A 24521-nucleotide genomic window follows, 5' to 3' on the forward strand; every position below is an offset into this window, starting at 1 on the left:
AGCTTAGTGACAAAATGTGTTCATGAAGCTATTCGAAGTACCTCTACTTTTCAGAGTAGAACAGGGAAGTGTTGTGATGATCAGCGTAGTTCTCACAGTGTCTCACTGCAATGCAGTATGACAGGAGGACATTGGGTTGTTACTCCAGAAACCTCTTTAAGAGTGCATGTTGATAACTCCATCTTTAATACGTATTCTTAAAAAGGTTGTCCTGGTCAGCAGTTTGCTGTGTTAGGAGCTTGTTGTATCTTGTAGGATATTCAGAGTTCTTTGACTTTTTTCAGTCTGCTTTCAAGCCAAGTAATGGCTAAAACTTTGCAACTGTTTTTGTTTGTTTGTTAGTTTGAGTTTTTTGTTTTATTTTCTTCCTGCAAGTGCTCAGCCTTCAGTAACTTCAACTATGCAATTTTTGTCCCAGTGCCTAGGATCGTGGTAACTGCCTACGATCTGATAGCAGTGGTATGGATGACTCATGTACTTCTGCTTTTCCCTAGTTACTTGCAGATGCTGTTGAATATTCCTGGTTCTTTCAGAAACGTCCATGAATTTGCACATAGCTTGCAGTGCTGAGATTCAACAAAGCTCAGGTCGTGGATTATCTTGTCTTTCCTATTGCAAGGGAAGGACTTTGCTGAAGGGCTCCACAGTAGCTCCTCTGGATTCTTTCAGTAGCTTAAAAATAATTAGATGTATTAATGTATAGAACAAGAACAATATTTGTTAGGGAAGGAACAATAGCAAAATTAGTAGAGTTTTCGCCTCAATTCCAGTAGCAGAAGACTGTATTGCTATTGTGGAGTAGAAACTTTAGAATGTCATGTCGCTGCGCCAGTGAGACTTGACGGTTGCATGGCAAGCAGGAAAAGCCAGTTGCTAATGGAATATAGCAGTCTATTTTCCAGAACGAAGCAGAGATATCTGAATTGAAGCCAGCAGTAGGAATTTCCCCATATTTAATGAAGCAGTCTTCCCTTGCTTTAGGGATGCATAACAGTTTCCCAGTAGACTGTGACAGCGGTTGCAGCACTGCTTTTCACTGTGAGTGTGGGTCCAGCCTACACAACAAATCGCTCCTATTTTTGTGATGCTTTCTGCTCTTCTGCTAAGAGACCATAAGATTTTTCATGGCAGTGGAAAGTAGCCGCTTCTACTAGGGGACAGGGAATACTAGAAATGATCTCACTTCATCATCTGACACCTCTTAGTTGGGTGAGTTAAATCTAAATGATGTTAGATGGTAGTGTTTGTGCAGTTCAGTTTTTATGTTGTGTCAATTCTTTTTTTTTAAATTATATTTTTTTGACCCAGACTAATTTATGTTGATGGAAACTTATCTTATGTGTAGCCAGAAATAAATGTGATCTGTTTTAAAGAAAAGATAGCTCTGGATATTGTATGAAATACTCAATTTTGATACCTGTTTACCTTGAAGGGTAGAGTTGTGCTTTACACTTTCCTCTTTAAAATTACATACAGTGGCTTTGTGTTTTAATCTTTTCTCCTACGCCCAAGTTTCTCAAAGGAGCCAGTGTAACATTAAAATATTTTAATTGACAAAATTCTATGGCCAATCTGTATTTGGACGATCTATCCAGAAAAATACAGTTATTTTTTTTACTGGTGATGGGGAAGCCTTAGTTCAGAAATTATTGAAAAAGGGACACTCAATAAAAATGAGGAGAACTTCTTCCTCAGGAAAAAAACCACCAGGATATGGCTCTCATACTAAATATCAGTTTTTTTACTACTCATTGTATATTCCTGGGGAACTTGGTTACTTACTGGGTTAAGCCATAGCCTACTCATCAGCCCAGTCTTTTCACTATTCCCTTCTGCTTTTTCTTGTGTATATCCTGCAGTAGTCTTGCATTTTATTTTCCTGGTAAGCAGGATAGTAGTCTGGTTGCAATTATAAGCTCCTAAGGTGTAGTGTTTTGCTTTTGTTCCTGAAATTGCTACCTGCCTATGTTCTGACCTGTGTAGCCAATGTCAGGTTCTGCATCTTCTCTATAGTGAAGCATTTATATTTAAGCAGAGGGCGGCTTTTAAATATCTTGAAGACACTGAAGCCTAGCCACAATTTCTAAATCTGTAGGAGAATATAAAGAATTGAGTGAACGTCTTGTACCTTCATCTGAATGGTTGGCATTGTAATGCTGCTAAAAGATGGTAGGTCAACCTGAACTGTAGATCTTGTGACTGTATCTTTTTAAGAATTAAGTGCAATAGCCTGCCTGTCTTCTTGTGCCAAGACCTTTCAGAAGCACTAGGCATTTGAGTTATATTTAAGTGTTTATTCTGCTTCAGATTGGGGCTATATGAAGTCTCCAAACTTCCTGCTTTACATCATTTGGACAAATATTCTACAAAGATCTTCTTATCTTGAAGATACTGGAAATAATACTATTACCAGGTAGACTACAGAGGGGGGAAAATTGTTCTTTTGGGTTGAAATAGACCGATTTTTAAAAATGCCAAAAATACTGCAGTTTTCGCTCCTGATTTTCTTCATCGCGCTATCTGTTGTGATTTTCTTTTACTTCAAGAAAAATAATGTTGAAACCTGGCTTTAGGTTTCTTTCCCCTTACCTTGGATGTATGGACTTTTTGTTTATATCCAGAATATAATTTTCACAGAATGGCCAGGGTTGGAAGGGACCTCTGGAGATCATCTAGTCCAACCCCCCTGCTCAAGCAGGGTCCTCTAGAGCATGTTGCCCACCATCGCATCCAGATAGGTTTTGACTATCTCCAGCGAAGGAGACTCCACTGCCTCTTCTGGGCAACCTGTGCCAGTGCTCGGTCACCCTCACAGTCAAGAAGTTTTGCCTCAGGTTCAGATGGAACTGCCTGTGGTTCAGTTTGTGCCCGTTGCCTCTTGTCCTGTCACTGGGCACCACGGAGGAGAGACGGGCCCCATCCTCTTGACACCCCCCCTTCAGATACTTGTACACATTGAGGAGATCACCTCTCAGTCTTCTCTTCTCCAGGCTAAACAGGCCCAGCCCTCTCAGCCTTTCCTCACAGGAGAGATGCTCCAGTCCCTCCTCATCATCTCTGTAGCCCTCCCCTGGACTCTCTCCAGTACTGCCAGCTCTCTCTTGTACTGGGGAGCCCAGAAGTGGACACAGGACTCCAGGTGAGGCCTCCCCAGGGCTGAGGAGAGGGGAAGCATCACCTCCCTCCACCTGCTGGCAACACTCTGCCTCATGCACCCCAGGAGACCACTGGCCTTCTTGGCCACAAGGGCACACTGCTGCCTCATGCTTAACTTGTTGTCCACCAGCACTCCCAGGTCCTTCTCGGCAGAGCTGCTTTCCAGCAGGTCAACCCCCAGCCTGTCCTGGTGCAGGGGGTTATTCCTCCCGCGGTGCAGGACCCTGGCACTTGCCTTTGTTGAACTTCAGGAGGTTGCTCTCCGCCCAGCTCTCCAGCCTGTCCACGTCCCTCTGAAGGGCAGCACAGCCCCCTGGTGTGTCAGCCACTCCCCCCAGTTTAGTCTCATCAGCACACTTGCTGAGGGTGCACTCTGTGCCTTCCTCCAGGTCACTGATGAATACATTGAACAAGACTGGACCCAGGACTGACCCATGGAGAATACCGCTAGCTACAGGCCTCCAACTAGACTCCGCACCACTGACCACAACCCTCGGAGCTCTGCCATCCAGCCAGTTCTCAATCCACCTCACTGTCCACTCATCCAACCCACACTTCCTGAGCTTGCCTAGGAGGATGTGATGGGAGACAGCGTCCAAAGCCTTGCTGAAGTCCAGGGAGACAACATCCCCACTGCTCTGCCCTCATCGACCCAGCCAGTCATTGCACCAGAGAAGGCTATCAGATGGGTCAAGCATGATTTCCCTTTGGTGAATCCATGCTGGCTACTCCGGATCACCTTCTTGTCCTCCAGATGCTTAGTGATGACCTCCAGGATGAGCTGTTCCATCACCTTTCCCGGGGTGGAGGGGAGGCTGACAGCCCTGTACTTTCCTGGCTCCTCCTTCTTGCCCTTTTGGAAGACTGGGGTGACATTGCCTTTCTTCTAGTCCTCAGGCACCTCTCCTGATCTCCAGGACCTTTCCAAGATGATGGAGAGTGGCCTAGCAATACCATCCGCCAGCTCCCTCAGCACTCGTGGGTGCACCCCATCAGGGCCCATGGATCTGTGGATGTTAGGTTTGCCTGAATGATCTCTAACCCGATCCTCCTCCACCAAGGGAGAGTCTTCCTTTCTCCAGACTTTCTCTCTTGTCCCCAGGGTCTGGAATGCCCGAGGACTGGCCTTAGCAGTGAAGACTGAAGCAAAGAAGGCATTCAGCAACTCTGCCTTCTCTGTATCCTTCGTTACCAGGGCACCTGCCCCATTCAGCAGTGGGCCCACGTTTTCCCTAGTCTTCCTTTTGCTATTGATGTATTGATTTGCTATTGATGTATTAATTTTCCATGTAAATATGAACAGGCATGTAGTTCCTTCATGAACATTCAAAAATGAATGTGTGACTTGCTTTAGTTATTCTGAGGCACAGTATAGCGCTGACTTCACCCTTACTTCTGTGCATGTTATAGCACAGTTCTTGAGATCAATAGCTTTACTTAAGTTTGCAGACTCCAATTTTGGCATGATTGATTTTTGAGAAGCCTACTAAAAAAGCACACAAAAACTGCTGGTGGGCAAGGTTGCTTCCCTTTGCTGTTCTTATTTTCATCCTCTTGATTCAAGGCGGGGCTTTTGACTTAAAAATTACTGGTTTTGCGTTTTTGTTAAGTTTGTTAGCTGTTATTTAGAACCCAAAAATTCTTCTTTTAGATAAGTTTGGGGTTTATCAGATTTCCAATTTCAGTCCACGCCACTCTTTCGAAGCATTACACCTTGGCAGGGAGAGAGGGAAGGGAATAGGGGATGTGTCTGCCTTTTGGGGTTTGAACATAGTTTGCTCCTGTGAAATAGCTGGCTTTGCTGAACCTGACATGGAAAGAAATCACTATTTTATTTATTTTTGTCATGTTTACGTCGTATAGCCCAAGCTTTATTTTTGTAAACATATGTGTCTATCTATCTCAGTTATTAGTGGTTTGTTTCTTCCAAATAATGGTGTTTGTCTAATGATCCCAGTCCAAACTGACAAGCTCAGTGAATTTCAAAACTGCTGTGTGGAGCAGCTTCTACTTTTCACAAAGGTTGCTAGTGGCAGTAGCCAGTTTGCCTAGCACATTAGTGGGGTCACTTTGAAAATGGGCTCAGTGCGTGCATTCTCCCATTGAGCTTGATGGTACAGTGAATTAAGTGAAAATTAATTAATAAGGAGGGCAGGGAAGCCAAGTAAGGCTTTGAAGATTGTTTATTCTAGGTTTTGTTTAGTAATCAGAACATTTTGTTGGAGATCAAGGTAGAGGCCTATAATGAATGAGTCTTGGAAAACAATATCTAGGAAATAGTTTTGTTACAGCATTATGAGTTAACTTCTTACACTGCAAAGTTAAGTAGTAGTCCTATAGCATGTGTTTGCTAAGTTATATCTAGAAGACATAGTAAAATTGGACTTACAGGCTCATGCTGTGTATTGATTGGCTTGTTGATTAGCCCATGTAGTTACATTTCAGTAAGGCTGCCAGCTCACTGGATTGCTCTTAAGCTTGATTGATTAAGGCAGCTCGAGGGCGGGGAGGAGGGGGGAAGCAACATTTGAAGGAGCTACTGCGGTCAAAGCAATGTTTCAAGTTCTATAAAAGGCAAATTTTTGTTTTGTGTAAGTAAGTTTTGCAGTCATGTTTATCCTTGAAGGAACAAATAAGACTTTCTTTATGCTTTTTACCAGACGGGACAAAGGATGATCCCTGTGTTGCCAGACACGCATGAGTCACTTTTTGTGCATCTCTCTGTTCTGTGTGATTTGGTACCATCCAGTAAAAGGTGTTGGGCTCTCAAAGGTTAAAGCATGTAGTGTTGCAGAGCCTAATAGTACTGCAGCCCTAGCTAGAGAGATCTTTTGGTGAATGATGTTTAGATGGTCAGAAAATGAATGCAAGTACATTTTTCTCAGTCTGTGTGAGCTTAGGTATAGGTACTGGTAATATGCTCTACACTGATGTATTGAACAGGTTTATGTCCATCTGGTGTTCCTCTTGTTCAGAGTATCTCCCCTTCTGTTGCAGGTTGAGATGAATGAGGACTTAAGGGAGAGTAACTGCCATCCCTTTATTTCCTCCTGCAGCTCTTGCAGATACTTATGGGGTGTGTCTTGGTGGTGTCCAGTTCCCCTTATTTAAGTTTTTATTGTTTCCTGTGCAGGAGAGATGAGGAGGCCCAGACCTCCAGCATCATCTCATTTTGTATTGTACTTCAAATCTTTGCACATCAAACCACTCTTCATCATGTGAATGCCTCACCCTCCAGAGGTCATTTTAACATTCCTTTGGGGGGGGAGGGGGGGGGTTGGTGTGTAGCTGAAAGTCTGGTGCATGACTTACCTGCCAGCCATTTTCCTCATGAGTAAGAAGAAGGGTGGATACCCCTAACTAAAGTATCTGCTAGAGAAATGTGAGAGGATGTACAGAACAGGTATAGAACACTGGTGATCTTGTGCCTTTATAGGGGCTCTTCTACTGATCCTCCATGCCCTGGAAAGGAAAATTCACTTTTGTTTTCTCTTCAATACAGCCGAACTTCCAGCCTGCATGATTTAAGGTTACTAATGCAGCCTCTGATACAGCACCGCAAGACTGCCTGAGTGCTGACAGCTGCTGGCAGTTCTTCAGTGTGGAAAGTCATAGAGCTAACCACGCAATCAGGTTGAGAGATAGTGCCTCCCTCATACTCCCCTCAAAGCATACTTGTCACATCCCAGATGACTGTGAAGTATCTCTGCCTAAACCTAGGTAGGTTATTGGCCCCATTTATCAAAGGTCTGTCCTATCTAGGCAACCATAAATGTTTGCTTTCTGCCTCATTCCCTAGGTTAGATTTTTGCAGACCTAGTTTAGCTACTGTTTGGGTAAATCATGTAATTTACAAGTGTAAAGTTACATAGTTAAGGAGATTATGTTTGGTTTGTTTTGTTTTGTTTTGAAGCCTATTTTCAAGAAATGGATCTCACCTAAAAGAAGCTGATTTAATTCCGCTAGCCTTGTTTGAGGAACAATGAAGAAATAGGAGCAGCTTTTGAAGCACAAAGCAGGACTTTCTAGCACTGTCAGAGATCCAGGGAAGGACTCACTGAAGGAAATGTCTTGAAAGCATGGCTTTAGGCAAATTTGGAACAAGGAAAGACCTAGAGATAAGGTCAGCTCTGTAGCTTACTCAAAAATACCTTTTGTTGTCGGTTAGCTTACCTAGAGCTATGCATTCTGTTTGTGTTCAAACTCACAAACCAGTGGACAGTAGGCTTAAATGTATGCTTAAGTGCTTTCAAACAGTTCCAAGTACATTTCAACCTGTGGCTCTGTGGTAAGCAGCTTCCTCACCCTTCTGTTTGTTCCCTGTCAACCTGTTGTGGCTGCAGTTGTATTAAATGATCAGAGGCTAAAGCTGATGCTTCAGGTTAATTTAAAATATCTATGCATTACTGCAGATAAGCGTAAGAAATGAAACACAGTAGACAAAGACCTATGTCTCCTGCAGGGAAAAGCCTTCAAAATAGCGATTGCTAAAATGTCTCAGGTCACTTTTTAATGATTGCTTATGCCTGAGAGCTTGCTATAAGAATATAAATCTTTCATTTTACTGTCTTTGTGGTGTGATTATTTGCAAAGACTAAGCTAGGCTTAACACAGTTCCATTCAGATAATATAGGCTCCTCAGTTGTTTGAGATAATTTCTAGATTTATTTTCTGACTGTAGGTGATGATAGTAAAGTTCTGTGTTACCTATTAGATACTATTTGATGGAAAAGTCTCACCTTGCTGTGTTTCCATGCACATGCTAGAAATTTATTTGCCCACAGTGTTAGGAACATTGTAAACTCTGTTCAGAAATGCAAGTGGTTGTAATGATTGATTCTTAACAGAATTATGTCCTGCAAGAACACAGAACATTGCCATACCTGTAACTACCATAGGTGGCTGTTGTGGATCAATAGAGCGCTAATTCTCATTTGAGGGGACTGAAAAATACACAGACTGTATCTTAATTCCGTACCTGGTGCCCACCTTGCAGGAGATGCCTCTCTTGTTGGATTAGCTTTTCAGTATATATTACTTCCACATATATATACATTCTGGAGCCAGAGAAAGAAAAAAAAAACCCTCTTCTTTTTGGTAATAGTTTAACTACTCCATATAAGACGTCTTCAGTATAAATGCCTATACACGTAACTAACTTCTACTGGTCCCACTGAACACTAAGTGAAAAAAATCTTCAGAACCTCCACAGGTAAATTTTTCATATGACTACTTCTATGATTATACTGAGACTATTTCCTGACCTGAAGAGAACCGGAAGGTATTTTTCTAAAGAAATAGTATCCCTATAGTTCAGTGTACAGATAATGTGTGTTATTTATGAATGAGAATATAATTTGTTAAGGGTAAAGTTGGCTACTGCTTGTAGTATAAAGGTAGGGAGATTGCACAGTATGCAGCTGTGACACAGACTGTGTAAATGAATTGGTCTGAACTAAGGACTTTTTTCAGTCAAAAGGCAGGAATGTACATGGTCACCAACTTATTTACATCCTAGTATGCAAATTGTAGGCATAGTAACAGACTGATAATAACGGCACAAAATGGGATTATTTTCCACTGAATTGCCTTCACCTTGAATTGATTTAATTCTTCTAAAAATCTCTAGCTCAGATCCTCTGTTACAGTGAAATTCTTTCACGCTTAAGGATAGCATTAAGCATCCTAGAGCTGGAATAGATGCAAACATGGCTCTTAGATGCCGATATGGCTCTTACAAGTGCCAGAAAAGGGATCCTAACACAAATTTGAGTGAAACCCTAAAAGGTTAACAGGTAAAGGGTAAGATCTCTTTCCTTCTCCCTTTCAATATGATTAAATTCTACTATGAATTCTCATTTTGTTGTGTACCACAGAATTCTTGGGAAAACGGTCTGTTTTAGAGATTGTAATAAATATTTACCAAATGTTATTTTATAATTGTAAACAAAATAATTGAGTAGAATGGTTTCCTGTACTTCTTCCTCCATCCTCCTCCTCTAAGAGAAAAAAATCTATGTAATTTACAGCAATAAATTAATTTTCAACTTTTAATTGAAGGAAATTGCTATGAGCCTAGAGAAGTTTAACAGAATAAAGCATTAGTATGATCTTCCATCATCTTTAATTTGCAAATTTAAGTAACTTTTACCTTAGAATTGAAATATCCTTGAAAGAGACAACTGTTTGAGAAGCACATTTAAAATGTGTTAAGAAATATTAGTTTTATTTAACCAGTTTTCACAGCTGAATATTTATTCTATAAAAACTTTACAGATTGTACAGTTTATATATAGTTCAAACTACTAGAACAAAAAAAGTAGGTCCCACAGATGCAAAAATACTGTACCAATCCAAGGTAAAGGCAGATTTACACACTGTACAGCTCTCCACTGGGAAGGGGAGGTGGGTCAGTTCCAAGTAAAAACTTCAAAACTGTACAAAAATAAGGTTGATTTCTTTTTCATTCTTCATAATACATTCAATAAGATTGCAAGCACAGATACCAAATAATAATAGATATCTGCAGTCAGGAATCAATAACCACTCCTGAAAGGAATGCAAAATAGGTCTATTTACACAGGGCACTCTTTTACACCATACTGTATATAGTGTATATTTAAAATAATAAAAAAAGCATAGACAAAGAACATTAAACATCTAATATAAGGTAGTTTTTTTTTAAAGGAGTTTTTGTACTTAATAGTGTGCCAAAAGAATTTTAACTTATTAAATAATATATTCTAAGTGAACCTAAAATTTTATGAACATAAAATGCATTTTTGGTGTAATACATCAATTAAACCAGCAAATAGGAAAAAAAACCCCAAAAAACAAAATCCAAACTGTATATAAAGTAGTATTCTCACCCAGCAACAGAAGCACTTATGTAGTTATTAAAAACAAAAAAAAAACAAAAAAACAAACCCAGAGAGACTACTTAAAAACCCACTAAAACTAACTTATAACTTAGGATATTCATACATAAGATATTCAGTGATTCACTAATACTGCAAAACAAGCTTTTTTTTTTTTTTTTTTTCGCACCCTCCCCGCCCCGACTTAGTTTTCCTCCCACTTCCCCTTTGTTCCCTCTCACTAAGAGACAGTGGTTTCTTCATGCTATCTGGGTAAGAATTAAATATATTCCTGCCCCCTTCCTCCCACCCCTCTATACCTCCCCCCCAAAAAAGACAGAGTGTTTTCTTAGCATTAATCCTGAGCACACTCTCTTTTTTGGGATATGTATGATTTTTTAATCATTATGGGATTTAATTCTCAAAAAACTTATTTTAGAATGTTTATTACTTGAGGTATTTCAACCTTTTTCTGAGACGATGGTTTATATCTTAACCGACTTGTTGGGCAGTGAAAGTAAGGGCTGGCTAATACCCGTTTCAATTCTGTATTCTAATGAAGGAAAAAAAAAAAAGCAAAAAAAAAAAAAAGCATTATTCTAGACTTCCCTGCCACACAGAAAATAATGCAACACCATTCACTTTTTAATCCATTCTCTATTTGATACAGTACTAGCCATAGATAACAAACTAGAGCCTTAAAAGAGATGTTTCGTAGTGCACTCTATCATTTTTTAGCTTGTGTGTGTGTGTCTACATACACACTTCTCACACACATATTACATTATATATATATATATAAAAAGATATTTTGTGTGTGTATATATATGTATATACTTATATACACACACACACACACACATATACATGTGTGTGTGTGTGTGTGTGTGTGTATATATATATATATATATATATATATATAGGTATAAAAAAATCAGGGAGAAAGGAGTTTTGTTCAAATTTAAATGATACAGTACTTTTTAAACCCCTGGACAATAAAAGGTAGGGGGGGTCCGCTCCTGTTCCCAAGCTGAGCAAGGGGTGAGTTTATATCAGGTTTTTAAATGGGCATAATTTGTTTGCCCTGATGTCCAAGAAATACAATTCCAGTGTCAATGGGCATCTCATCAGAACTCATCAATTTTCTTCTGCAGATATTTTAACATTGAGTCCAGTCCTTGTGCAGAGCCCCAGATTTTCTTCAAAACTTCACACTCCTTTTCATTTGCTTGTTCCAAGTCCACCTTCATGATATTACGTACTAAAGCTTTGGATTCCTCAAGTACCTAGGACAAAAAAACCCAGAATTGTTTCAGTATTACATGCGAACTCAGTGACATGTACACCTACAGATTGTTTTTGGCAAATTGCAAAGTTGATAGTAAATTTAAGAATATCAATTCATGGACATACTGTGTCCCCAGAATCCTTTTTTATAGGGTCATACAGGATTTCCTTTACCCTATACCAGCTCAATTCACAAAAGCACAAAAATATGGAGATAATGAAAATCACAGATATGATATCTGTACACATATATGGTTTTATAGTGATACTCAAGAGAAACTCTAGTTTAGTGAAATCTAGTTCAAAACACTATTACCCAGGACTGCTCTAATAACCTGGAAGACCTTGAAGCTTGAAGACCAACATTTAAAATAGATTGAAATACCTCAAATTTGCTTTTTCATTTAAGGGACTATTAATCTGATTCAAACCCCAAAATTTCTGATGCATGAGACAGTTGATTTGTACTGAACCTGACCATGCCTTCTCCCTTAAGAAAACATCACATATTGATAGTTTTAGCTGCTGTGTGCAACTGCCAGTGGTGTGCTCAATTCTGAAAGACTGACTTCTTGAACTATGCATTACTGGTAAACTGTAATTTCAACCTACTGTCAAGGATTCCTTTTTTACTACATTTGTAAATATTTACAATTTTCTACCATATATGATACTTTAAGAAATTATACATTGAAGAAGTGATTCTTAAATGTGAAAATATGACTAGATGCAAGTAAAAAGATTTCGAGTCCCTAAACCAGCTTGAGGTGGTAGAAGACCAAGAGAAACTGGTGGGAGAACTGTAAAAAGTTTCCATTTATCTGGTTATTTCTCTTCATACTCACCTTAGCCCCAGATAGTTTTGTTAACGTTATTATTTTATAGATAGGGGCATCCATTCCCTTTTTCCTAATTAATGTTGAATACCTTCTGGAGTTTTGATTAATTTTAGTAACAATTTTTTTGATAGAGTAATTTAAATAAATCTTATTAGCACAAAAAATTAAAACTCAAGACATCATTTCTGTGATTCTGCATAGTTCTTAGGGCGACTGTTTACATCTCTTATACTTCAGTAAAAACAACTTCTGGTAAACACAATTCATTTAATGTAATTAAACACCAAGTATTATGGTATGTGATAAAGAAGAGGTCAGAGAGACAATTTTTAAAAAACCATACAGAAGTGTGTTAAAAGGCAGCGTAACTACAATTTGTGGCCCTTGTTCCATGAACAGTCTTTCTAAGAAAAAGAGTATAATGATGTAGTATAAAAATAATTAGATTAATTTTTATTAATCTAACTATAACAGCGTATCATAAGAAAATAAATGAAACTTACAACCGAATTACATGTGACAAGTTCCTTAATTCGAACCATTACTTCCTGTGTGAATGTTCCCGGCCAAAACACTTGAGAAACGAGTCCTTTGGCACAAGCTTCCTGCGCAGTCAACTTCCTTCCACTGAACAACATTTCATTGGCCTGAAGGGATAAAAAGTTACTTCTGGTATGAAATGTAATGAGGCAAAACTCATTAAAGAAAAAATGTTCAAAACAAATAAGGAAAATGCCTGCACTATGTGAGACAGTTTTATTATGGCTCTTCCAACTTTTACTTATTAAAAAAAAACCTGCCTACAGATGAACTATTCTGTGTTGTCAGCTATACTTCAGTAGTTCTAAAAATACACAGGTCTACGATTAAACATGAAATGTGAAAATGTTTTTTGTCATTTCCTATTCATGAGTGTTCATCAGCTCTAGTTTTCTTGAAGCATCACTGATTTGATTAACTTGAAGTAAATGTGGCAACAGCCTATAATGCCTGACAAATCTGTAAAAACAGTAATGAAGACATCAAGTTGCCCTTTATAATAACAAGAATAATAGTTGCAGCTTAATCTTTCTTATAAATCTATGTTATTTGTAAATTATGAAGATTATGTAGTTTTGGCTGCTGCCCTCCTGGGAATTGCCATCATGGAAGGAAAGCACAGTTAAATATTTATTATTGCTTTACTTAAGTATTCTGCAGCTAAAATGCTTGTTACTACTAATTTTTTTTGAAATCTAAATATATGGTTTATTTTCAACACTGCTCAAAAGCCTTCAGCAATATAGTATTTCATTTACACTACCACATTTGACATAATTGAACAGTCTTAAGAGTTTGATCTCCAAAGCCACTGAAGTGAACAGCATATATTCCAATTTGTGATCAAAATTCAAAGAAAGGAAATACTCCCACTTTTATTCAGAAGTTCAATATTCAACTGAAATTCTTTCAAAAGCTAAGACAGTGTTATTCTTATTGAAAAAATACTATTCAAAAGAAGATCTTATACACAGTTTAAAAGCATCCATTTAAAATTTATAGAATAGAATACATTGTATGCAGTAGGAGCTCTAGTTTTGTAGTTTTTGAGTTGTAATTATCACATATGTCACTGTTCAAGAGTTTCCGTGTTAAAACCTCATCCTACAGCCATTGATACTCATGTTTTAATTTCACCTTCAGTGAAGTTTCTTGTACAGTTAAAACTTTTTGTTCACACTGACATCTACACAGAAACAGCCACTGAAGATGAAGATTTAGAGTAATTACCAACCTCAAAATATCATTTCCACTGTCTGCTAACTAATTTACATTGGAAAAATGACAAAGCCATCACTGGACTCTTGAACTATGGGAAATGAGGCTGTCAGAAAAATTAAAAAATAAACAAAAATAAAATAAAAAGAACCCAAACCCAACAGGTATAGCATTTCTGAGGACAAAATGCTGAATAACACTTGCTAATTATGACAACGACTTTTAGTTAAGGATTTCAAATGATCTAATTACTATAGATAATGTTATTAGTACTGCCATTTTAAAGATGAAGACATTTAAGACTCAGAGGTCTATTACTTGTGATGAAATATAAAGTCTGCGTTCTACGGACAGTGTGTTTGCTGACTTCTGTCTGCTAGGCACAAACAAAGAGTTGTTGCTTAAGATCTTTTCCATGTAAGGTACCAAATGCAGATCTCTCATAAGTTAATACGGAAAATCGTGATTCACATGTATTAGTTAAAAAAAAGTCAAAACTAAAGGTACAAGTTATATATCTTCTTTTAGTTCTACCTTCTGTGAAAGGTTCCAGTAAAATTGAATATACAAGGTTCATCAGCTATTGTAATTATACCTTCTGATTTTCTAGACTATATGTGCATGATACTGACTTGAAACTCTAGACAAAGTCAACGATATACACGAGTTTTGCTCAAAATAGGAATCATTTTCCTAAGGAGATATATAAAATGTCTTTCACAATCATTTTAAAAGATACTTAGCACTGATGTCAAAGACCAAAACGTCAAGTCAATCTACTGGGAGTTAGGAAGTTCAGAAGCATCAAGTCAGCTGCTAAATTCTACACATTCTTCACATGTATCTTTGGTGATGAGCAAAAAATGAATGCCAGGGAACCCTTACAATTTCCCCCCCCCCCAACTCAGTAGATAGTACTAATTTTTTTTTTTTGAATGTGAAAAATGACAAATAATAATGGTGTAGTCATCTTAATTCTGTTAAGCTGTAACACCTTGTTAGCATCAAACCTCACATGAAATGACTGCTCTCATTAGTGTCCTCCGCTGAGAGCATTTTGAAGGCAAATGTTCTGCTCTGGCATTTCATTCACCTTTGATCTATATGCAATGTATGCTGGACACCCGCTACTAAGAAATTTTAATCATTCAATCATGTCTTGTATCTGCTGTGAAAAATCAACATACTTTTTGGCTACTTTCCAAGAAATACAATTTAAAAAAACCAAAGAAACCTAAGATGACGAAAATATTTCACTAATAATTACAATACAATCTTGATTGTATTGATTGACTCTCATTTTCTACCCAGTCTGTCTTTCTCTTTCCACTGCGGAGTTGCCATACTTTCCTGGAACATGCTCTGGTCCCTCAATTTCCTTCTTTTGAAGCAAGCAGTCAGTGGCTCACACGGGGCCTTTCACACAAGCCCTAGATGCAGCACCGCATCTCAGCTCTCCCTTGCACTCTCATCTGGCTTGTGAGAAGCAGCAGGTGTCTAGAGAGTCCAAGACCCTGGCTGTGACATGGCCTATAGCCACTAGGAAACATGAATCCCTCACGGGTGACAGAAAGGCATAAGAAATACTGCTAACTGTGCCAGAGACTGACATAACGTGTGAGACTTGATCACGTGGCTCCTGTGCTTTATGGCCAGAACCAGCTTCTCAAAAAAACCAACTGAGAATGTGACAGCAGACACAGAAAAAAATATCCTCCCCGCCAAGAACAGACTTCACCTTACTCTATTATCGTTTGTTTTAAAAAGTCAAGAGCAAAGTTTCAGAATTCTTCTAAAATTCTTGATATTGCTAATATAGGAAAAGTTTTGAACCCTAAGGGCTTGGCTCAAATTTCCTGTGATAATGAACTGTGTCAAACACATGTTCTGTGAAAAATATCTTCATGACGAATATCTTCATGACAGACCTGCGCAACGGCCAAGACTGACCTTGTAGGGAAGCTATTTCCAATAATCTTGAGATTGAAGATTTTCACTTAGCTGTTGATCATAAAAAGAATGCACTGAATCTGATTAAAAATAGTTAAGGGTGGGACTAAAATCTCTGAATTAATAAATTTGTGGCAATTATTGTGATGAATACAGATACCTTAATTCTTTCTTTTGTATGATGTATTTAATTTGTTTTTCTTTCAGAATGTTTCCCATCGCACTCTTGCCATCTCATCTTTTTGTTGACTTCTCTCTCCCTTTTAACAGATAGAAAGCAGGTTCCTTTTCAAAATTTTCAGTATGTATTCTGAATATATTTAATGAAATTCACTGATTAATTCATCCAATTTTGTGCTAGTGTTCATTAGAGCACTGACATTGCTGTAATGTCAGTGGATGGTAGGAGAACATTAGCTTGGACTTCACTCCCCTTGCCCTTCGTTTTGTGCTTAAAAGGCTGCTGAATTTTATGGAATTGTGATCACTGGAAACTTTCACAGGTAGTAACACCTTCTCTAAATTATAAAAATGAGCGCATTCATTCACAAAGCACATGAAAGTATACTAGGGAAGAGCTTCTTGTATAAAAGCACAGTTTCTAAAAAATAAAATAAAACGAAAATAACAACCACAAGTCTCTAAAGAATGGGGATGGATGAATGGATGGATGGATGGATGGATGGCCAAATAAAAAGGGAAAGGAACAATCAGTAGTTTGAAACAGGCTAAGATATTAAAGACAGTTTTATAACTTTATTAATCTATTTCATTTACCTTTTCTGTTTTCTTTTAATAACTAAATCCAGACATCACACAATTAGTCTTAAGAGCTGTTCAAACTTTAGGTACTTTTAATATATCTAATATGTTTACATCTCTATTTTTCTTTAATCAAGAAATGTCTATATAGAAAAAATTAGCTTTTATAATAAACAGTAATTTAGGAAAAACACTTGTAGCTGCAGGCACTCGTTTCATACTGTTACCATTCACTTTCAAATTGGAATGAGATGTAGGTCTAAATTTTCAGAGAACGCAGCACAAAAATAGTAAGCAACATGAAAATAATATAGCTAAGTGACTTTTAAATAGCTTTTGGTTATATTTGATTCTTTCATCTAATTGGAAAGCAAAAAAAGAGAAATTAAATAACATGTAGCTTATAGCTTCAGCAATAATACAAAGCGTTACCATTTTTTTCATCCAGCAATACTGTAAATCCAGAGTGCAAAATTGAACAAAAAAATTCCTTCACAAAGGAAAAAGGATTGGACTGAGTATTTCCTGTATGACACTCTAATGTTAAACATCAGCATAGTCCTACAAAGTAGGGAAAGTCTGACAAGAATGCTTTTGCTGCACGAAATCTGCATTACCTATTTTGCATATTAGCATGAGATAATAGCTGATGATACAGTACTCTGCTATGAAAAGATACTGAATGCGCAGCAGCCCATTCTTTGCTGCACTCTTTGAGACATGCTGACTGCAAGACCCTAGTGGCTGATCCCCATGACAGAACTGCAGGGAATGTGTGTCTAGTTATGCACCTTTCCTTTTTGGCACTGTTAGGGTTAGCTGTGCTCATGAAGGGGGATTCTGATTAGGTCCTGTGCTTGCTTTCCCTTTTATGCACTCACATGAAGACTAGGTTGTAACAGCATGGAGCAGAGAAGCTATAAATACCATTTTCTCATGAAAAGTTTTCATGAGAGAGAGAGAAAAAAAATAACAGAGCAAAAGTAAAAAAAAAAAAAATTGAAATTGCTCTAGATAAATTATCACAACTGCATTGAGATGCTGTCACCCCCTACCCCACAAGCTACTTACAGAAGCCAGGCCCATTATCCGAGGGAATGTGAGGGATGAACATCCATCTGGACTTTGTCCAAAAGTAGTGTATGGTGTCTGAAACCAAGCTTTCTCATTAGCCCAAACCACATCACATAGAGGCAATATAGATGCTCCGAGTCCAATGGCTGGGCCATTTACTGCTACAATGATGGGCTTCTTAAACTGAATAAAAGTATTCACAAAATTCCTGAAGAGAAACAAAAACATGCCCTCAGTACACATTGTAAGCCCTTGAGAACTCTGTAATAACTCACCTCCACATGAGGTGACCTCCCCAATAAAACGATTTTGGAAATGGACTGTTTCTCCCACCTTGACACAGCACAGCCATTGGGCAGGCGCAGACTCCACATCCCTCCTGTGGCACCACCTGATACGGTGCTGGTGCACACTGTTGCATATGCCTCGGAGCCCCTCTCAGGTGAGGCTGTAGCTATACCTGACCATGGGGCTCCAAACTGTCTTTACAGCCCTGCTTGGTCATCACTCTGTTTCCGTATGACATTGGTATAAATGAGGATACAATAAGCAAAGAGTTAATGAGTTTGCTTAAGGATCATTTCTGGACTTTAGGGACAGAGCTTTCCTAATATGCAAATCTGCCTGTTTGAAGCTATGAACAGGCCATAAATAGTTGATCTCCATCATCAAATACCACAGACCTTTAAACTTCTCCCCTTCACCTCCCTCTCTTTATTGGTCATAATGCAATTGGTGCTATGCTATTAACTTACAAATATATACTCTCATCCTTGTTATCAACACAAAACAGCAATTCATTCCCATACCCAGATAGGTTGGTCATTGTGTAAAGTATGGATGTTTGCACGCTTCTCTGTTTTCAAAGAGCAAATGCTTTCAAAATACTCTGACAGATGACTTTTCATTTCAGTATTAGATGCTGAATATGGGATTTTTTTTAATCAAAAATTTTTTTAAGTATCAGATTTAGTAATACTTTTCAAGTTTGCTCTTTATGTGTGTCACATATTTGGAGGTAGTTATATCTGTATTTCTACAAAATAGAGTATTTTTACTATATTTCATACATCACTAAAGATTACCATGCTTCTCATTAACTCATTACATTTACCTGAAAGGCAAAAAAATTTCTATAGGAACCACCCTATCCAAGCAGTCATATGAACAGCCCACCCAGAGACTCAGGGTGGTGATTGTAATCATGTCTGAATATTCTGCAGAGGACAATCTCTATCATATATATGATGAAAAATACCATTATTATATTTGAGGGGTATTTGCTAGGTGTTTTAATTTACCTCTACATTTATGTGCTTTATTATCGATGAGCAGTAGGCCGTAACTCGGGCTTTTGGAAAAGCCTGAATTAAACTACAATGGCAGAACCTCATTGTTAAAAGCCTCTGTCCACTGCCAGCATCTGAAGTCTCTGCATGAGTAAATGTTATATGGATGCTTGAAAGTTTTCCTTTGAAAAATAACTGTTATTCTATGAGCCAACTATGCCTACAACAAAGCAGGCTTTAAATGTTATAAGTCATTTTTCAGGGGCGTAAATATTGATAACAACAACAGAACACAGAGAATCTGTCATTGAAATACTGAGATCTCTGAAAGAATATAGATATTCTGGAATAAAACAAGAGCTAATCCAGGATGTCAGGCCTTCAAAACCAGAGTGCCAGAATGGATAAACTACTACTAATAGTATGAAAAAGCTTCTCTAAGATCTATGCTTCTTTTCCACACAAGCATTCTTCTAGTCTGTAGCTGTTTAGCTCATTTTATTTAAACAACAGGTTTGGTAGATAGTGTTGGGATGATGTTCACTAATTCTAATCATCTTCTCCAGAATATCCATCATTCCACTGCTCTGTATATAGTATATTAGGCTACTCACAAATACAAGATGCAGCTCTTGTATTTATGTATGTAAAACAGTCAGAGAGTTTCCAGAAAACAAATGTGAGTCTTTTAAAATTGGTTTCAAGTACAGAAATGTTATCATAATGCCAGTTTTTCACAGTTAAATTCTAAGAGCATAAACAGCAATGCATGAAATGACAGCCCAGGTAGAAAGGGAGTATAAAGAAGTTCTGCATGCTGTATCTCATAACAGGTAGATGTTTGAGCTCTCGTTGAATTAAAGGCTTTTGAAAGAGCACAGTTATATCTTTATCAGAAGATAAAACAAACTAGACTAGACAATGAATAACACCCACTTAGATGACTGAGGACAATTTTACATACCTAATAGCTTCTGCCATCTTAGTGCTTTCCTTTTTTCTATCATCTGTTAAACGTCGTATAAAATAAATAAAATCAAGACCACAGCAGAAAATGCTACCAACTGCACTGAACAGCACAAGTTTACTGTCATCTGCAGCTGCTGTGTTCAGTGCACTTTGGACTTCCTTCATTACCTGAAAAATCATCAAAATTTAATCAGAATCTTTATTATAGTATTAAAAAGTAGCATACTGTTCCCTTTTCCCCCCATGACAGATCTGAATCTTTGACATCCCTAACTTTTGTTAAAGAGTGAAATAACACACTATTAAATGTTTTGCATCTCAAAAATGTAATTAGGCTAAGATAATGAAATCATTAAGAAAAGATCTATTAGATGTTATCTGTAACTACAGCATTCATTCAGCATTTCTGTAATTTGGACAGCAGATGGCATATGCAACCAGTTCAGAAAAAGAACCTTAATTCAGGCTAAAGTTTGTTCCAAGCTGCATGTAATAAATCACCACATTTCTAATAAGAGACAGTACATCTAAATATTCAGATAATGTAGTATACAAAGTTAATAAATAAAACTCAATTATACTAAAAATTAAGTTGTCAAAGAGTAACAAAATATAACCAAATGTACAATACTTTGCAAGCAACAACCCGAATCTTGTTTTGTGTATGTTTGTGCTTGAGTAGGAGGCATAACTGATGAAGACATTTGGGATTCTTTCTCCATCTTCCCCTCAAAACTCCAAATTGTTCTCACCTCTGGATTTAGCGAATTGTTTTCTGATGATTTTGTTGATAGCAAAATGTGTGTGAACCCATCTTGTTTCCTGACAACAATGTCTCTGTACCGGTACGCGCTCTCCGTTTGTCTCACACTGAAACGTAGCCTTTTATCAAAAGGTTGATCTCTCCTATCATCAATAAATCTCCGTTTGCTGGCTGACACTCCCGTTACAGATGTCTGTATGTTGGTTGTACCATTGGCTGCTAATGCTTCCATAAAGGTGGAGGTACCTGTAAATAATTTGAAACCGTAACGTTCTATTAATTAAATTTTATTAGTTCAGCAGCTTCAAAATCCCTATTTAGCTTGCTAGTCATATAATTAAGAACACACAGTAAATATGAAACTCATTCATCTGGAAGCTACTGAAACATTACAAAAATATACACTATGCACAGACCAAAATTAAAGGGATAAAGGCATCCAATGAATTAATTTTATAATTTAAGAAAATAAATTTTAAACTATCGAAGCAGACCAATTATAATTTACTTATTTTTAGTGGGGGGGGGGGGGGGAGCTTTATCTGATGTTCCTCCTACTAATGCACTAGAGCAAATTTTTAAAAGTTTAAAAATTGTGCAAGATACTGACGCTCTGCTTTTTTCTTTTCCAAGTCCTTTAAATGGTCTAATACCATCAAGATTGCAAAGAGAAAGCAGAAGTCTTTTGTTTCAGCCAACACAAGGTTAATATGCTGAAAAAAATGACACCTACAATAAACCAAATAAAGCACTTGATTGACAAGATAACATAGAGCATAACAGTCTTTAAAGGAAAACAGAAATGAATGAAGAAATACAGACTATATTTTGTTGAGCAGGAAACAAAAAACCTCCCGTGCAGTGATGAATGTTTTAATAGATTCATAGACAATGAGATACTTCTCAAGTCTAAACAGTTTTGCAATTAAAACTGGCAAATATAATATTTTGTCTTTCTGGTCTTCTTCCCAGTAACTTAAATAGGATTTGACAGAACGTGAGCAAACAGGCTGCTCTTCATGACACAAAGGGGACAGGTTTGTCTGTACTCCACACTAGAAACAGAATACTGAATAATTAGCTTTCATAAGAGAAGCAAGGACAGGAGAACACTTTGGGTCTATTGTCCAACTGTATGTTAAAATCTTTATAAAATGTGTCAGATTAAAGTACTGCAGTGTGCATGTGCATGGGGCGGCAGGGTTAAAAACACTGGAAAAGCACATTACCAGCTAAGATAGAGTTCTGAAGTGCAAAACTTTGTTAAAATCTATTGGAAACCCACTACTTTTATCTCACAGACAGATACTTCAGGACATCGTGTATATGTTGTCGTAAAAACATAGATACAATATATATACGTAAGTTGTTGATTAAATGTCACTAGTGGATCTCGCTTCGTTCCTCATTATCATTTTGAAGAAGCTGTATTTTTAAAGTTCTGCTAATATGTAATGCCTTCTTAATTTTTTTTTCTTTAAGACACATGAAACACTTGTGGATCCAGTGATGGCATTAAGCAGACTCACCTAAATAGTTGGAATAGTGTATATCTCTACATTTCAACAATATTCAGATTTTGCTTACTTTGACCCATATGAAGTGGGAGAGCGCTATATTAAGAAAAAGGCTAACAAAAACAAAACTAAGAGATTATGTAGTTCTCTATTTGTATTTCAGAAACCACCTTCCAATATAAATTAACTTTTTATATTAAAATTTTGCAAATAAGCACATCTCTGATTACAGATCTGTTCTGATTAATTAGGTATGTTGTCTGTCAAAGAGGCTATACTGTAATAAAGTTTCATTTTACTTTTTTTTTCTACTTTTCAATTCTTTCTTGTTGTATTTACTCCTCTCTTACCACATCGCTTTTTGTGAAGAAGATAAAGGCAATTCAAGAATTTTCAATTGCTTACAGAGAAGAGAGTAAGAAACTGAATTCAGTTCGTGACCATTTGCAGGGAGAATAGAACGGAACAAAATGAAATGGAAAATGAGTATTATATATTGTCACAAGGAGATTCACATTTATTCCTAAATTTTTTACAGCTTATCAAATTTCTTTTTTCATATCAGCATAATACATAAAAATCTGAGGCATGCCAACTATGAAGTCTATGACAGATACTTTTTCTCTTTTAAACCATAATATCTTGATTGCGGTCCATTAGAAGAATTCCCTTCAAAGGGAAATTGCAGAAACAACACTGATGCCCAATTTTTCGTCAGTAACACAAAATGAAATGGCACCACTCATTGCAGTGGTTTGCTTTTCCATAGGAAAGGTAAAGAAATACAACTCAAATCACCTCTGATTACTAATCCTCCGTGTAAGACGTTATTGTAAGTCTTGTCCTAGCCGTAGTGAAAACAACTGGAGAAGCAGGAGAGCACAGCACGCTTGGCCGAAAGAGTCAGTAACCTCATGCAACGGCTTTGAGTAGATCTTTGCCCACAAGTCATACTTCTAAAGATGTACTCAAATACCAGACTATTACGTCTGAGATTTAAGAGGAAATTATTACATACTTTAAAATATAAAAGACAGACCAAGATATTATAAACACCGCACAACATGTTGCAAGCCTATCCAACTGGCAACAGGCATTGTAAGTTTTTATATAAATTCAGTCTGCACTTGTCAATAGTTACAGTTTCAAACCACAGACAAGGGACAGCTGCAGTTCAATGGAAGGAGTTCTCTATATCTAATCTGGCAAACACGCTTTTAGGATACTTAGACTGGAATCAAAAACCTGTTGGCTTTAGAAACAGTACTTTGTGCAGTGGGACTTAGCCAGCTGTTACAGATTAAAAAATTGAACTCAGATTAAAATACATTTATTAGTATTTGTCACTATCAGTGTACATTTGTCATGTCCCACAGTTTTAAAGAATAGGAGATAGTTTCCTTTGGTATTCAGTGTTCACAAATGAAGAAAAAAGTTAAGAGATGTAAGGCAGTAGTTTGTGCTAATTATAAACAGGCAAAAGTTGTATCATTGGGCAGTCCTGGGCATGTGTTGCAGCAAAGAAATATGTTGTCAACTAATGCATAACTATTTTGCATAACAGTTTGTTTAAAAGATACATAAACGGCTTATAGTTACCAAAAATACGTTCTAAATGCAAACTAAGTATTAATTAACACAATGAGATCGTCTCAAAGGTGGAGACGTACTAACATTGCTCAAAGCTTCACCCGACAGATGCAGAAGGAAATCAGCAGGACTAATTGGTTTCGCAGCTGCTAATGAAAACCTGATAAAAGTCACCATTTTCATGCAGCTGCTCTTAGTTAGAAAAAAAACCTATGGGCAACAGGTAAGAAAGGAACTGGTATTATTCAAAAGAAAGACAGACACAAAATACGTAAGTTGAAAAGGGGCAGAGCAGCAAAGACAGCATCCCCATCCCACTGCCAGGAGGCTTCGACATTAAGAAAATATAGAAAAGGCCTCCTCTCTAAAAGGAGATAGCAATTAAAGTGCAGCATGCCAGACATACATAAGCATTTAGTTAAAATCAAAATGAGCAACACAACTCCACAACAATACTAAAGTTAAAACCTCAAGCTCTTCTCTTGCCTCACTGTTAGGGTCTCCCAACTCCTTTTTCTTGAGAAGTAAGTTTAGTTTAGCTTACATGGCAAGTAAGTACCTAGAATTATTCTGAAGACTTGAGTAAAAGCATTCCCCTCCTCACAACAATACAGGGGACACAGCCAAACAGTGCCAAGCCTCTTTAGCACACGCATTTTCAACTGCAGATGTACTAGGGCCGGTACTCTTACCTCAAAGGTTTGTCTGAC

At 37.5% G+C, this 24521-nt stretch overlaps 1 protein-coding gene across 1 annotated transcript in view; it reads right to left on the reverse strand.

The window, feature by feature from the left end:
• Positions 1 to 10878: 10878 nt before the first annotated feature.
• CDYL (chromodomain Y like) overlaps positions 10879 to 24521 on the reverse strand; it is a 110173-nt gene continuing 96530 nt past the window's right edge. Inside the window, exons 3-7 of the mRNA XM_068931935.1 lie at positions 20694 to 20950; positions 19937 to 20109; positions 17681 to 17891; positions 12643 to 12786; positions 10879 to 11299 (exon numbers count right to left, since the gene is read on the reverse strand). Coding sequence (XP_068788036.1) covers positions 11141 to 11299; positions 12643 to 12786; positions 17681 to 17891; positions 19937 to 20109; positions 20694 to 20950 — 944 coding nt within the window. The 3' untranslated portion in view covers positions 10879 to 11140. The remainder of the gene's footprint in view (positions 11300 to 12642; positions 12787 to 17680; positions 17892 to 19936; positions 20110 to 20693; positions 20951 to 24521) is intronic.

The sequence above is a fragment of the Struthio camelus genome, chromosome 2 (genome assembly GCF_040807025.1).
Source record: "Struthio camelus isolate bStrCam1 chromosome 2, bStrCam1.hap1, whole genome shotgun sequence".
NCBI lineage: Eukaryota > Metazoa > Chordata > Aves > Struthioniformes > Struthionidae > Struthio > Struthio camelus.